At 68.8% G+C, this 15,477-nt stretch overlaps 1 protein-coding gene across 1 annotated transcript in view; it reads left to right on the forward strand.

Annotated features, from left to right (window-relative positions):
* LRRK2 (leucine rich repeat kinase 2) overlaps positions 1–15,477 on the forward strand; it is a gene marked incomplete at both ends in the record, with an annotated part of 44,695 nt that overhangs the window by 19,185 nt on the left and 10,033 nt on the right. Inside the window, 21 exons of the mRNA XM_084256198.1 lie at positions 91–279; positions 746–867; positions 1,094–1,163; positions 1,477–1,667; positions 3,264–3,514; positions 3,619–3,767; positions 4,170–4,263; positions 4,719–4,905; positions 5,560–5,741; positions 6,883–7,112; positions 7,341–7,468; positions 7,774–7,992; positions 9,067–9,268; positions 9,447–9,535; positions 9,704–9,891; positions 10,317–10,471; positions 11,017–11,163; positions 11,228–11,419; positions 11,906–12,052; positions 12,780–12,880; positions 13,422–13,612. Of these exons, the coding sequence (XP_084112324.1) occupies positions 91–279; positions 746–867; positions 1,094–1,163; positions 1,477–1,667; positions 3,264–3,514; positions 3,619–3,767; positions 4,170–4,263; positions 4,719–4,905; positions 5,560–5,741; positions 6,883–7,112; positions 7,341–7,468; positions 7,774–7,992; positions 9,067–9,268; positions 9,447–9,535; positions 9,704–9,891; positions 10,317–10,471; positions 11,017–11,163; positions 11,228–11,419; positions 11,906–12,052; positions 12,780–12,880; positions 13,422–13,612 (3,424 nt within the window). The remainder of the gene's footprint in view (positions 1–90; positions 280–745; positions 868–1,093; positions 1,164–1,476; positions 1,668–3,263; positions 3,515–3,618; positions 3,768–4,169; positions 4,264–4,718; positions 4,906–5,559; positions 5,742–6,882; positions 7,113–7,340; positions 7,469–7,773; positions 7,993–9,066; positions 9,269–9,446; positions 9,536–9,703; positions 9,892–10,316; positions 10,472–11,016; positions 11,164–11,227; positions 11,420–11,905; positions 12,053–12,779; positions 12,881–13,421; positions 13,613–15,477) is intronic.

The following is a 15,477-nucleotide window of genomic DNA, read 5'->3' on the forward strand; positions in this document are numbered from 1 at the left end:
TGGGGGAGCGAGTGTGAGGGGATGGGAGAGGGGAGTGGGCTGCGGGCCGGTCCCTGCACTGGCCGCCCGCTCAGCCACCTCTGTCTGCAGGTGTCGGGGCCGCCCTGGCCAGGATGGTGCTGGGGCACCAGAGGAGCAGCACCGGGGCGGGGGCAGAGGCCCCCCGGGGCGAGGGCAGCCTGGCTGGAGACGCGCAGGACAGGTGCGAGGAGTGGACCCTGGTCACCGAGTTCCTTGTGGACGGCGTGTTTTCCCAGAGTGACGACCCCGACAGTGAAGGTATCTGCTTACCGTGAAGCACCGTCCGGCCTGCCTTAAAGCTCACCCCCCTGGGGGCGCGCCCGGCCTGGGGACCCAGCCCGACACCCCTCCTTTGGAGGAAGCTGCTCGGGCTGGACGTGTGGATGCCCGGGCTCCCCACGGGCTGCGCTGTCCCGAGCCCCCCGGGCGAGGGTGGGTGTGAGTCAGGTGCGCCCGGGACCGCCGTCGCCCGAGGGGCTGGCGTGCGAGGTGTCTGTCCACACGGCGGGACTGGGGAGGAGCTGCCTTTATTAAGATCAAAACTCCCACGAGCGCTTCCAACCCGGCTGTAGGTAGCTGGGGGAAGTGGGCGAGAGACGTCCACCCACGTGAGAAGCCACAGCCTGACGCTGCAGGCCCTCCGAGGACTCCAGGCCTGCGGGGCGGCGGGCGGCGGGGGGCTTTCTCGCTGTCGCAGCCTCTGCCCGCTTCTCCTCACATCCAGGCAGCGAAGGCTCCGATCCAGCGGGAAAGCTCACACGCTCGGGCAGCCCGGGGGGGTCTGGCCACCTCCTCGCCTCGCCGCACCCCTGCTACTTGCCCCGGCCCCTGCGCCCCGCCCTGCCGGTGAGGACCCCGCCCCATCACCACGTCGCCCTCACCCGGGCTGGGGCCGAGACCCGGTGCACCCCCATGGCGCGTCCCGCTGCGGCTGTGGGGACTCCATGTGCTCCTGGCTGCGGGTGCCCCCCACCGCTCAGACCCCGAGGGCTGGGGGGCTCGGACAGCCCCTGAGGCTGGGATGGCACCGGGGGTCTCTGCGGAGTCGGGTGGAGCGTCTGTCTCCCAGCAGGGCCCCATCGGGGATCAGGAGGACTCCAGGGAGGGGAGAAGGAGCGTCTTGTCCCCCGAGGACCCCCCGCGTGAGTGTGGGCCGTGGCGGTGTCGCACCCGCCTCCCCGCTGTCCCGGTCACCTTGCCCAGCCCTGCACGTCCTGCTCTTGGGCTGCGGAGATGAGACGGGGGCGGGGGCGCTGCAGAGGCTCCGTCCAGGCTGCTGAGACCCGAAGTGTGACTGGCGCCCTCCGTGCCCTCGACCCTGCGCCCTCTGCCGTGTGCCCCACCCTGCCCCGGGCAGTTCTGGACTGGCCTTCCCGCCGCGGGTCCCTGGTGGGCAGGCTGTGGACCGCCCTGGCAGACTCAGGGACCTGCCTCTTTTGGCTGGTTGTGACCCAGGGCCCTGGGGCAGCCTGTCCCCCCCGCCCCCGGAGACGGGGCGCATCACGTCCTTGGACTTGTCGGCCAACGAGCTGCAGGACATTGACGCCCTGGCCCAGAGGGGCGGGCTCAGCGCTCACCTGGAGCACCTGGAAAGGCTGGAGCTGCACCAAAACGCGCTCTCGGGCCTCCCGGCCCAGCTGTGCCAGGTGCGCCCTGCCCAGCCCCCCCCCGCTGCTGCCTGTGCCCCTCCTCGCTGCCATCCCACCGGCCCCCGGCCCCTGCCACCCTGCCCCCGCAGCCCCCTGCACCGGCCAGTTCCATCCCTGCCCCATCCCTGCCTCCCTGCCCCCCGATGTGCCACCCCCGTGCAGCCACCTCCCTGCGCTGGTGTGCCTGTGACTTCAGGCCCCGGGGGGTGCTGTCTATGTCCTGGACGTGACTCCCCTTCTCTGTTTGCTCAGAAACGCCTTGAGGGCGGCAGGAGGTGGGGGGTTCGCAGACCTCTGCCTCTGTCCGGCTGTATGAGAAGGGGCGCGGCTGCGGCGTGAGCCTGGCAGACGCTCTGTCAGATGAGCTGGGCCTGCACAGCCCCGGCCTCAGGAGACAGGTGGCCCAGCGTTGCCGTTTTGCTCAAAGCTCCTGTTTTGGGCGGGGGTGACTTTGCCTCTCGTGGTCACATCCTGTGCTGGGAGGTCAGGGGCCAGCGGGCAGCGGCCGGGGCGAGTGTCTGGGTTACTCAGCTCACGTCAAGCTGTGTGTCGAGGGTGTGAAGGATCAGACCTGCTCAGTGTAAACCTGCTGTGGCACAACGTGGCGCCCGCCCTGCCTGGGGGTGCTGGGGCAGCGTCGGGTCCTCCTCCTAGGGTGGCGTGTGCAGGGGAGAGGAAGGAAAGGGGTCCCCACGGCGCCCGTGTGCGCGGGGTCTCCTGCCCCCCAACGGGGCGGGACCCGGGTTCTCGCACTGGGTGGGTCTGTGGGTGCAGCAGCTCCTGGACCCCGCCCGGGACAGCTGCGGGCGCCCCCGCGCCCCCGGGAAGGGCGGCTGGGGCGGCGGGGTCCACCCGCGTGGCCTCCAGGGAGCTGCGTCGAGAAGCAGGGCAAGGAGAACGGGGACTTGGCCTCGGGAAAGCAGAGCCTGACGGCGCGGGCACGCCGGCCCCGGCCCGGGAGACGGACACCCGACTCGGCCTCGCCCCAGCCCTGACCCCGAGCTGTTTTGCCGCCGCTGGTAACTGAGTCTCGCTCCATGGAAATATTCCGATCAAACCTCAGGAGCTGGTGACTCACCAGCGTCTGCTCTGACCCCCGGGCAGCGCAGGGCAGGCGCTAGAGCTCTGGGGCCGGGGGCGGCCCAGGCTGCGGGTTGCCCGGCGCAGGTGGATGCACGTCTGCGGGGTGGAGAGGGGGTTGCTTTTGGTATTTTAGCTCTTTGGCAAATAATCCTGATGACAAATAATCCTGACAAACATTTAGAAGACACAGACGGGGCAGGTAAACGGGAGCTTTGCGTTTGTCGCGGTACGATCGGAATTTGCTTAAATGGGGATTTGAGATGTAACGTTCCTTGGAGAGAGCTTCTGCGCAAAGTGTGCGCCCGCAGCGTGCTCCCGTGTGTTAAGTGTGTTGGTGTGTGACATTCTAGTATTTCGAAAGCCTGACCCGAGGTTGCCGGCCCGCGAGGTCACTCTCAGGTTGCCCAGGCCTGTCCTGCTGCTCCCCAGCGTCCCACGGCCCCGCCCAGCCTGCCCATGGGGTTGCGGTGCCCGGTGGGCTCGGCCGGCTCAGGCGCGCCTCTCCCGCAGGTCCTGAGGCGCCTGACGCACCTGGACTTGCACAGCAACAAACTCACGTCCTTCCCGGCCCACGTGCTGAGCCTGAGCCGCCTGGCCTTCCTCGACGTGTCCAGGAACGACATTGGCCCCCGTGTGCTGCTGGACCCGGCGTTGTCCTGCCCGGCACTGCGGCAGCTGAGCCTGGCCCACAACCGGCTGAGCAGCGTGCCCGAGGGCCTGGGCGCCGTGGCCAGCAGGCTGCAGCAGCTGGCCCTGGAGGGGTGAGTGGGTGGCCATGGCCGCAGGCCTGGGCTGCAGGGCGGCCGTGGTCTGGCCTCCCGTGCCCTGTGGGCGCCTGCAGCACCGTGCTCTTGTTCCCCGGCAGGAACGAGATAGCTGGGACATGCCCCTGCCTGCGCTTGACGGAGCTGAGGGCCTTAAACCTGAGTAAAAACCGCATCTCGGACCTGGCGGGCGGCTTCCTGGAGGCCTGCCCCAGGCTGGAGAGCTTCAGCGCCAGCATGAACCTCCTGGGTAGGGCTCCTGGCCCAGGCCCTGGGCGCTGCGGGGAGTCAGGCACGGCCTTTTGGGGGGACGTGGCAGTGTTGAGAACCTGGCTGTTCCCGTGCAGCGTGCCGGCTGCCATGGGGTATCTGGGCATGGCCGACGTGGGGGGTGGGGGCATGGCCTGGAGGGAGCTGTGGGGGGGGTAGGGGTTGGGGACGGGGGGGGGGGGGGTCGCGGCCTGGACACACTGGACTCACAGCCCACATCTCCCCACCGTCCGCTTTGGGCCTAGGGGGCCGCAGGCCGAGCTGGGGCTCGGGCTGCACTGAGGGCGTCTGGGTGGGCAGGAAGGCGCCGCGGCGGCCACGCGCATCCTTGCCACAGGAGGGGGCCAGCAGATGCCCCAGACACTGTCTCTGCTTCCTCCAGCCACCTTGCCCACCCTGCCCCCCTCCTTGACGAGCGTGAAGCTGGCCCAGAACAGTTTCGCCTGCGTCCCGGACGCCCTGCTCAGCCTCCCGCAGTAAGTGGCTCCGGCGGGGAAGGAGCAGGTGGTGCCTGCGGGTCCAGCCCCGATGTCCTGCGCTGCGGGGCCCCTGCGCACACTAGGGCAGCAGCTGATGGACATGTTCATGTTTCTGAAGCAGAGAAATCAGGTCTCGAGTGGGTGCAGCCTGTGTGTGCCTATCGCACACCCCACATGCCCTCCACATGCCACTGACCTCAGGCAAAGGCGGGATCCCAGACCCGACCCCGGCAGCCTCACGGGAGGGTGCGGTGCAGGCACTGGGCCCTGTAGTTTGTGGGCTTCTAGCCTGCGGCCCCGTGGAAAGGGCGCTGGTGCCGGCGCCCAGTCCTGGAGTGCCACAGGGTCAGCCACGGGGTCCGCGCTGAGGTCTTGGTCTCATGGTGAAGGCGAGGGGTGAGGCGGCTGTGTGTGCTGGGCGCTCACTGGCCCTGTCCTCTCCCGGCTGTCAGCCTGCGGTCCTTGGACATGAGCAGCAACGAGATCCAGAGCCTGCCGGGCCCGGCGCACTGGAAGTCCCAGAACCTGCGGGAGCTGCTGTTTAGCCACAACCACATCAGGGTCCTGGACCTGGGCGACAAGGCCTGCACCTGGGCCCGGCTGGAGAAGCTGCACCTGGCCCACAACAGGCTGAGGGAGGTAGGCCCGGCCCCGCCCAGGGCCAGCACCAGCCTCACCTCTGCCCGTCTCAGAGCCTCGTGTCAAACCCGCTACTTGCTGTTTGCTGCTCTTTAAAGGAGTCGGGGTTGGGGGAGACCCTGGGGGAGCCTTGTGCCGCCGTCGGGGCCTAGGGGCTGTGCCAACGCGGCAAATCATAAAACCTGAAAGAACTCGCTTGTAGGAAGCAGAGACCAGAGGTGTGCGGGCGCGACCCCCGCTGTCCTGAGCCATCTGGGGCCCGCGGGGTGGGGGCAGCTGCCACGGCTCCCAGCCGAGTCGGCCCCCAAGTTTGCGTCCTCGTGCCCCTTGCCAGACGCGCTCCAGCCGCTGTCGCCTGCGCTCCTGGGCCCGGCCCGTCCCCCGCGCCCCTCCCCCTCACGCCCCCCACCCCTCTCTGCAGGCGAATCGGGGTGTCTTCTGTATGAAAGCAGCGTGCGTGCCCGGGGGGTGGGAAAGGAGACGCCCCGTGTATGCGACAGCCGTGCAGGGCATCTGCATGGGGGGGGGTGTCTGCGTGGGGGGCTGGGGTCCGGAGAAGCCGGCGGGGGGCGCCCAGGACTCCCTGGGGCGCCATGTGAGCCGCCCGCTCCCCGCTGCTGCTTCCCGGCACTGAGCGCAGCCCTGTCTCTTAAGCTGCCCCCCGAGATCGGCTGTCTGCAGAACCTGGCCTCGCTGGACGTCAGCGGCAACGCGGAGCTGCGGTCCTTCCCCAACGAGATGGGGAAGCTGAGCAAGATGTGGGACCTGCCCCTGGACGACCTGCGCCTGGATTTTGATTTCAAGCGCGTCGGCTGCAGAGCCAAGGACATCATCAGGTGAGGCCGCTCCGCCTGTCGTCTCCGCCCTTCCGCCCCCAGCTGCGTGGGCGTCGTGGTGGGAGGGGGCGAGGGGGGCCGCGGGGCGGGCCGTGGCTCCCCAGCCGGCCCTCCTGGCCCCATGGCCTCAGGATGGGCGGCGCAGCGGTGTCTGGTCAGGCGGGCCCCAGTGTGTCCCCTGCCCTGCTGCACACGGTCACTGAGGGCCTTGGGGTCAGCACCCTGCCCTCGAGGGCGACTCCTCCCGGTACCGAGACCTGCCCCCTGCTCCCCGCCACGCCTGGCTGCACCCTGCAGAGTCCGGCTGTGGTGGTGGCTCATTCCAGCCTCCGGCCCTTTCCGGCAAGCAGCTCCGAGGCCGCCCCGCCTCTGCCCGCCCCTCCCCCCGGGGCACCCTCCCCGCCCGGCCAGCTCCGTGTGGACAGGGGCCCGCACCCCCCATCCCTTCTGCCTGGTCCTCCGAGATTTCCTTGGGCCCCTTTATCCCTCCTCGGGAGGACAGCCTGGGTCTTCGTCCACCCGCTGGACGTAGTTTGCAGGGGAGGGTCGGCCTCCTGCGTCCGCGTGGCCCCGCCGTGGCCCTCCTGCTGGCGCGATGTCCGAGTGGGGCCGGCAGTCCTCACCAGATGCACTGGGGGTGGGGGTCAGCCCGCTGGCCTGTGCCCTGTGGTGCCCCATGGGGCCGCAGGCCTGCGCTCGTGCGCCCACGTGCATGTGTGAGTGTGCATGCCGGGGTGTCAAGACACAGAGCACACATGTGCACGCACACGCTGGAGCACACACACACCCACCCACAGGGGAGCGCACACGTGCACACATGCTGGAGCACAGACAGGTACACACGCTGGAGCGTACATGTATACACACGCTGGCACACACACCCACGCTGGCGCACGCACCACCTCTCTCCGGTCTCTGGCGTCCCGGGCTCTGCACTTTATATCCCGCACACGGACGCGGGCGCTGTCTGGGGCTGGCCTCGCGCGCTCCCCTCCGCACCGGCACACGCGGATGTCTTAGAGACATCGGAGGCGGGACTGAGCCTCGGCCGCAGCGTGGTGTCGGCCCACGGGCCCCGTGGCCGCCGTCACCAGCACGCTGCGTCACAGGCTGCCCGCGCCTCACAGCTGCCCCACGCCAGGTTCCTGCAGCAGCGGCTGAGGAAAGCCGTGCCCTACAGCCGGCTGAAGCTGCTGGTCGTGGGGAACGCGGGCAGCGGCAAGACCACCCTGCTGCGGCAGCTGATGAGGGCCCGGAAGGCCGAGGCCGCGGCGCCCGGCCCCACGGTGGGCATCGACGTCCGGGACTGGCCGGTGCCTGTGCGTGGCAAGGGGAAGCGCGACCTGGTGCTCAGCGTCTGGGACTTCGCAGGTGCCTCGTCCGGGGGCCCTCCTGTGCAGTCGGGGCACCCGGGGGCGGGGGGCTGGAGTCGTCCCAGAGCCACTAGTGTCTCCTCGTTTCTCCCGTCCTGGGTGGCCCGGGGCGGCCCCGGGCATCGGTGGCCTGCGGAGCCCGGCGCCTTGCGGGGGCGGCAGAACAGCCTCTCCACGTGGTGGCGCCGCCCACGGGTGGGGATGGACCCTGTGCGTGTCCCCGCAGGCCGGGAGGAGTTCTACAGCGCCCACGCCCACTTCATGACCCCCCGCGCCCTCTACCTGGCCGTGTTCGACCTCAGCAAAGGGCCGGCCGAGGTGGAGGCCATGAAGCCCTGGCTCTTCAACATAAAGGTGCTGGACTCGGACGTTCTGTGTGTGGTGTATGTGTGGTGTGTGGTGCGTGCGGGGTGTGTGTGTGTGTTGTATGTGTGTGTGTGGCGTGTGGGGTGGGCCGGGTCTGGGTGAGCAGGTGCTTCTCTCCCCTCACCCGCCCGTGGGGCTGTGTCTGGTGGGCATTGGCTGGGGTCAGCCACGCTCTGGAGGGGTCAGCCGTGCTCTGGAGGGTTCAGCCACAGTAAAGTGCAGTGATGGGGTGACGTGGGCCACCCACTGGCCCCGTGTCTCCCTGGCCTCTGTCCTGACCCCGCCTCCCGCAGGCCCGCGCCTCGGCGTCCCCCGTGGTACTCGTGGGTACGCACCTGGACATCTGCGAGGAGGGCCAGCTGCAGGCCTGTGCAGCCAGCGTGGCCCAGGAGCTGCTGGGGCGGCGGGGCTTCCCGGCCGTGCGGGGCTGCCACTTCGTCAACGCCACGCAGGACTCGGACGCCCTGGCCAAGCTGCGCACGGCCATCATCAGGGAGAGCCTCGGCTTCAAGGTGGGCCTGGCCGCGGCCTCGGGGTCTCCTGGCTGCGCGCTGGGGCACGGGACCCTTCACAGCGCTTCCCACGTGGGCCTGCGTCCTCTCACCTCCGCAGCCCTGTGGCCCCGAGTGCCGTCCCTGCATGTCCCTCCCTGCTCTGGCCCCTCTATCCCCCTTGGGCTCCTCCTTGGAGGAGCCAAGTCCTTCTTGGTCAGCCGTGCTGTCCCTTCCTTGGGGCCTGCCATCGCCCCCTCTGGGATGCCGCTGCTTGTCCGGCTTGTGGGGCTGCTGGCCTTTTGCCGGCCAGGTGGCTGGTCGGCCCCTCGGTGTCCTGGCTGTGTCCAGCTTGTGGACACGCTCTGGGCGGCCAGACAAGCTCCGCCCTCCTCTGGCGAGGTGCATCGGTCAGGGGGCGCCTGGTCACACGTGCGGAAGGCCCTGCCTGGGCTCCGGGGACTGCGCTTTAAACCGTGCCGGGCCGCCCAGCTCGGCTGCGCCCACTACGTTGTGCCCGTGGGGGGTGCTGAGAGCCGTGGCCGGCTGTGGGCCGTGGTGTTGTGTCTCGCGGGAGAAGGACGTTCACAGTCCATTTTCGTCCCTGTGGGACGGTTGGGTGCAGGGGTGAGGGGCTGGGGACCTCCCTACGGGAAGGGCTCCGGGGCCTGGCCCTCGGGGTTTACTTTACGCTCCTGGTTGAGATAGCAGGTCGAGCTCGGCGGCCCCAACCTGGTCCAGCCGGGTTGGCAGGCGGGGAGTGCAGGGTGGGGGCTCATCTCCCGAAGTTCACAGCAGGGCGGCGCCCCTCCCAGCCGGGCCTGCAGACCAGCTCTGCGCGAGGGCCTCGATGGGGCGGGCCCTGACCCTGACGCTGCCGCCATCCCGCTAGCTGTGGGGTGTGGGATGGTGGGGACAGGGAATCCTTTGCGAGTGGGGGGGTGCCCGCGGTGCCCGGGGGCTGGGGGGCTGGGGGTGCTGGGGTGGCCAGGGGTCCTGGGCGAATGTTTCCATGCCGGCTTCTGCAACGTGGGGTGTCAGTTGGGGGCTGCCCCAGGCCCTGAGATGGGCGGTCAGCTGGGTCCATCTCTGCAGATCCGGGCCGAGCCCGTGGTGGGGCAGCTGGTCCCTGCCTGCTACGTGGAGCTGGAGAGGCTCATCCTGGCGGAGCGCAAGAGCATGCCGGCCGAGTTCCCCGTGGTCAGCCGGCAGCGGCTGCTGCAGCTCGTGAGGGAGCAGCAGCTGCAGCTGGACGAGAGTGAGCTGCCCCAGGCCGTCCACTTCCTCAGCGAGTCAGGTGGGCACCCGGGCTGGAGCTTGTGCGCGCCCTTCCCGCTGCCCCAACCCTGACCCCCGCCCCTGATCCACCCGACCTGCCCCCCATCCGTCCCCTGTCCTGCCCCGCCGTGGGGTCCCACATCTGCCCCGGGGGCCTTCCCCCCACCGCAGCCGTGCTCAGCGTCCCCCCGCTGCAGGGACCCTCCTTCACTTCCAAGACCCCGCACTGCAGCTGGACGACCTGTACTTTGTGGACCCCAAGTGGCTCTGCAAGGCGGTGGCCCAGGTGGGTGTCCGGCCGCGGCCGCGGGGCAGGAGGCGCAGGCGGCCCTGGGGTCGGGCTGTGCTGGCCCCACGCGCCCACAGCCTGGCCAGCCTCGGCGGGTAAACGCCTTCCTGGACCCGCGGAGGGAGCCGGGGCGGCTCTGGGGGGACTGACGCGCGTGTCCCCCAGATCCTGACGGTGAGGACAGAGGGGTACCCGAAGCACCCCCAGGGCATCGTGTCCCGAAGAGACGTGGAGAAGTTCCTCACCAAGAGAAGGCGCTTTCCCAAGAAGCACCTGCCGCAGTACTTCAGCCTCCTGGAGAAGTTCCAGCTCGCACTGCCCCTCGGGGAGGACCTCCTGCTGGTGCCAAGCAGGTGCGCACCCCTCGGGGTGCGCCCAGAACTCTCCGCGCACGCGCCATGCTGTGCTCACAGCTCCGCAGCCCGGCCCTAGCTGCGTGGTGCGGGGTCACGCCGTGGGGCCGCAGCGCACCTGCCCCTGGAGGTGGGGATGAGGCGAGCGGAGGCCGGGGGTGGGCCCGGCGGGGTCTGGCCACCACGCAGCCTCCTTGGGGACCAAAGTGCCCCAGGCCTGATATTTCCGCACTTTTTTCTGGGCCGTGCGTCTTTCTGAGTTTTATTTGATCTCTTAATGGTCATGCGTGATCAGAGGAGCCCGGGTGAGACCCTGGGTTATGCGTCTGCAGCCCTGAGTGGTGCCGGCTGGCCCCCGGCGGGCGGCCGCTGAGCCGATGGGGGCGCAGAGGAGGGCATGCCATGACCCTGCGCCCCCGCCTCAGCCTGCCCAGCCACACGCCGGTGATCGAGCTGCCCCACTGCGAGAACTCGGAGGTCACTGTGCGGCTGTACGAGACGCCCTGCTTCCCCATGGGCTTCTGGCCGCGGCTCATCAACCGTGTCCTGGAGATCTCGCCCTACATGTTGTCCGGGAGAGGTAGGCCCGGGCGGCCAGGCCGGGGGTGGGTCCACGTGGGTCAGCTAGAGGGATGGCGGGAGGGCGCGGTGGCCGTGGGCTGGGCCTGGCACAGGTCGGAGCAGCCACCTGCACCCCGAGCTTGCAGTGTGCCCCCTCAGTGACGATGGAGCACAGATGCCATTTTCCCGAGTTCACTTCCCCGTGGGGCAGCTGAGCCGGGAGAGGGGCCGGCGGAGCCGCAGCGCGCATGAGGGAGGGTGCTGAGGGCTGGGGCAGGCGCCGCCCTGCCGTGACAGGGACCGGCTCCGTTTAGGACAGGTGCCCATTCTCGGCCCCTCAGCACCGGGGCCTGGGCCTGGTCAGGCCACTTGCTGGGCACTTGGTTTGTTTCATTGCGAATTTGGGGTAAAGAGCAAACGTCGCATCTAGCGAGCCGGCGAGAGCACCTGCGAGTGTGGCTTGCCTGGCACGGCCACTCGAGCAAGGCCACCTCCCCCCTGGGCCACGGCTGCTTGCCCAGGGCTCGCCGTGGCCCCGGCACACGAGGTCTCTCCTTCCTGCAGAGCGCGCACTGCGCCCCAACAGGATGTACTGGCGGCAGGGCGTCTACCTGAGCTGGTCCTCCGAGGCCTACTGCCTGGTGGGCGCCGAGGCCCCGGACGGCCGCCCCGAGAGCTGCCTGCGGATCACCGTCCCCTCCTGCAGGAAAGGTGGGCCTGGGAGCCGGCTGGGGCTCCTGCCGTGTGGGGTGGCTGCTGACCGCCCTCTGCGCAGGCCGCATCCTGCTGGGCCAGGCGGTGGACCACATCGATTCACTCCTGGAGGAGTGGTTCCCGGGGCTGCTGGAGACAGACGTCTGCGGGGACGGGGAGACGCTGCTCAAGAAGTGGGCGCTGTACAGCTTCCGCGATGGCGAGGAGCCCCAGAGGATCCTGCTGGACGACCTGGCCCGGGAGGCAGAGCGGGGTGGGTCTGGGCATCCCTGACCGCCGCGGCCCGTGGGGCCTGGCTGTAGGACGTGGGCGGTGCTGCGTGGCGTGGCTCACACGGCCAGGGTGGGGGCCAGTGATCAGATGTGGGCATGGGCAGCACTGGAGTCCACCCGCCACCTGGTGGACCTAGGAGTGGGCTCATTGCAGTCGATGTTGATTGAGCCTTTACTGTTGGCTCTAGCTTCCTAGAGCAGGGTGCAAGGAGTCAGGAAACATGATTATTTCTGTATGTCACAAGCACAGATTTAGCTACATCGAGGAGGGACTGAGGGGCCCAGGGGCCCGGGGTGGCATGTTGTGGGGGCCTTGGGGACACGTGTCTCAGGTGTGAACCTGCCCCTCAGCCAGAGACGGTGTCGCATGCCCGCACTACCTCTGTGAAAATCACATGGCGTAAAGGTCAGAGTCCTCATTCACCTGGGAAAGAGTTCAGTTTCCTAAAGGCGTTTTCTGTCCCCAGGAGACCTCCTGGTCAGCCCAGACGAGCCCCGGCTCACGGTGCCCATCGCCCAGATCGCGCCCGACCTGATGCTGGCTGACCTGCCCAGGAGCATCGTGTTGCGTCGTGAGGCCCTGGAGCTCCAGCAGGCGCCCGAGCTGCTCCTGGGTGAGGCTCGCGTGGGGCCGAGACTGAGCCGGGGACGTGGTGTCACGATCTAGAAAGTTCTCTTTGTCAGCCGGCACAGCCTCTGGAGCTGCTGGTCTGCTGCAGGCTGAGCTCTGAAGTGACTCGTTACAGATCCGGGGTTTGCTTGGGTGGAGGCAAGACAGGACGGGGCGAGGACAGGGCTCCAGGGCAAACACAGACCTGGAAGCAGGTCCTGGGTGGGCGGCCGAGGGAGGCTCTCAGTGCCGCCCGCCCTTCCAGCTGCAAAAAGACCAGGAGCCCCCCCCCCCCCCCCCCGAGAGAAGCAGCTGCTGGCCGCGGCGGCTGTGGCGCGTCCTATTTAAACACACACGTGAGGCCTTGGGTGGCCACTCAGCAGCTGGGGGCCCTTCCCCTTTGGGGGCTTCCCCAGCGCCGTGGAGGGAAGGGCTGTGGTGAGGTGCAGTGCTGCATCAGGGGGGCAGCGGGGTGGGCGGGGGCAGGAGGTCAGCTGACTTTCATCCGAGCCTCCCAGTGGTGGTCACAGGCACGGCTTGTTTTGTCAGGGTGCGGGGAGTCAGCGCTAATTCCCAGCAGACTGGGGCGAGCGTGCTGGGCGGCGGTGGGGAGGGCCTGAGGCAGGTAGGGCTGCGCCAGGGGCCAGCCCCCACACACAGCGCCAGCCGGCCACTGGGGCTGGGGTCACCAGGGCCCCCAGTTGGGCTCCAGGACCTTCCTCTCTGCCCAGGCGACGGCAGCTTCGGCTCCGTGTACCGCGCACGCTACGACGGGGAGGAGGTGGCCGTGAAGATCTTCAACAAGCACACGTCGCTGCGGCTGCTGCGGCAGGTGAGGCTGGCGGAGGGGCGAGGCCCTGGGCCCAGCTACAGGGCGGTGCTTGGTCCGAGCATGGCCAAGCATGGCGGCGCGCTCCGGGACTGGGACCTGCCCTGCTCCTCTCCTGCAGAGGGGCGTCCTGAGGGGCCTGGGGTCGGCGCGGCCACGGCAGAGGGAGGTGGGTGGCTGGGGCCCCAGAGCGGGTGGCCCAGACCAGCGAACACGCGCCCCGGGCTTGGAGCTGAGTGGAGTGGGCCCCCCCACCCCCAGCAACGCTGCCGAGCAGGGTGCGGTAAAGGCCCACCGCTGGGCCGGGCGTGTGGGTGGTCACTGGGGGGTAAGGCCACTGCAGGGTGGGCGTGGTCACTGGTGGGTGGAGGGAGACTTGGTGTCTGTGGAGCAGGAGCAGCACTTCCTTGGACACCCGCGGGGGCTCTGGTCTGGGGAGGACCAGAGCTCCCAGGCCATGTCTGCAGGCCCTGCCCCCTGGAGGCCAAGCTGGGGACAGTCTGGGGCCCTCTTGGTGCGCACCTGAGAGCTGCCCTCCCCGCAGGAGCTGGCCGTGTTGTGCCGCCTGCACCACCCCAGCCTGGTCTCCCTGCTGGCGGCCGGCATCCGCCCGCGCATGCTGGTCATGGAGCTGGCTGGCAGGGGCTCGCTGGACCGGCTGCTGGAGCAGGGCCCCGCCGGCCTCCCCCGCACCCTGCAGCACCGGATCGCCCTGCACGTGGCCGATGGCCTCAGGTGAGCCCTCCCTGGGGGCCGCCTGGCGCTGCCCATGGTCCCTCACCACCACCATGCCGTCCGGCTGCCCACATCCGGTTCATTCTGGCGTCCTGCCCCGAGCTGGTCCCCACAGACTAGTTCTGGGGGGGGGGCGGGGCTCAGCCCCGCTGGACGGGGTGCCCTCTCTGTGGCACCCCCTGCTCTGCAGCCCCCCAGGCAGTCGTGGACCTGGGCTGGTGGGCAGCACCACCCACACACAGCGTCAGGCTGTCACCTGCCGGAGAGGCCGGAACCAGGGAACAGCTTGGTGGGGGGGGGGGGGACGCAGATGTGGGTGGCTGCAGTCACTCTGGGCAGCAGCGGACAGGCTCCCCGTCCAGGGCGCTCTGCTCCCAGCATCCCCTGACCTCTGTGTCCCTCCAGTGTTCGTAGCCCGGCGCCCAGCGAGGTGCCCTCATCCCCAATCCCGCTGTCTGGCCTGTCCTTGCTTGGGTGAAGCGGGAGGCTTGAGGAACTCGGGTGTCCCCGGCCTCCCATGCGCTGTCCACTGTGCCATGTCTGGGCCCTCGCAGAAGACGAGGTGGCCACTGGCCTCTACCTTGAATGGGAGAGGAAAGGCCTCTCGGCAGCACGGACACTTGACAGTGATCGAGTCCCCCCCAGTTTACTTTCCTGGACTGTTTGCTGACACCTGTGGTCACCTGTGCCATCATGGCGGACCGACTTCCACTCATGGAAGCCACGCGCTGGGCTGGTGCAGGTGTGAGGCTGCGCTCAGGAGGAATAAACCCTGAAGTGGGACGTCCTGCCCCCAGGCCCTCCCGCCGACTGCCACAAGGGCAGGCCCCAGGCCCCGGGCTGGTGTCTGCGCTCTGTGGGGTGGGCGGGCCTGGCTGCAGTGGCTGTTTTCCTCCTGCCCCCGCCTGCCCTGTAGGGCAGGAGGCACTAATGGACGCTGCTGAGCCCTCAGCAAACTCCTTTCCAGTCCACCGCCCGTGTGACGGTCAGCTCATTAGTGGATGCGTCTGCATCTCAGCCCCAGGCCAGGCCAAGATGAATAGGCCCAGTGTCCGCTGGCAGCTAGGCCGCACCTCCTGCGGCAGCACTTAGCAGGTGTCCCGTCCAGGTAATGGGGTAAATATTTGTCGTAAAATGTCAGCCATGCCCTGGAGCTGCAGGCGGACACAGGAACCCGGTTTGCCTGTGTGAGGCCAGTCCAGAAGCGTCGTGGGGGTCCCTGAGGCCTGGAGGTCCGGGTGCTGGGGCCTGAGGACGGCCTGCAGGTGCTCCCGGGCACAGGCTCAGCGGGCGCCCACTAGTACCCCCTGCCCTGCTGGGCAGGGGGAGTAGGAGGGACACGGGGCAGCGCCACAGGTCATGGAGGTCAGGTGTCCCCGCCCACCCCCGCAGATACCAGGCTGGGGGCCGTCACCCACAGTCGCGTAGGACAGACCGGTGGAGATGGACACACTTGTTTATCTTGCCTGTTTTTTTTTTTTTTTAAAGATTTATTTAATTTATACAAGAGCTGGGGTGCAGGCCAGAGGTGTGGTGGGTGAGAGGATTCACCGGAGACAGAGTGGGGAGCAGAACAGGCAGACTGACGAAACACGCTGCTGAGGGGAGCAGCGGGGAGACAGCAGGGGTCTGCTGCGCCCTGTGGGGAGCTCCCTGGCCGGGGATCGAACTCGTGCTGCAGAGGCTGCGGACAGCTTCACAGCGCTGCGCTCAACCCACCGCACCACCAGGGGGGCCCCTCTTGCCTGGTTTTCACCCTTTACCGAACGACTGACCCACGTGCTGGGCCCAGCGGCCAGTCTCTGAATGGAAAAGTTTCAGGCCCCCACGCCCCCTTGAGACCTGCTCCAGCCCCAGAGTCCTTT

Source organism: Talpa europaea (genome assembly GCF_964194135.1).
Source record: "Talpa europaea genome assembly, chromosome: 15".
In the NCBI taxonomy this organism is placed as follows: domain Eukaryota; kingdom Metazoa; phylum Chordata; class Mammalia; order Eulipotyphla; family Talpidae; genus Talpa; species Talpa europaea.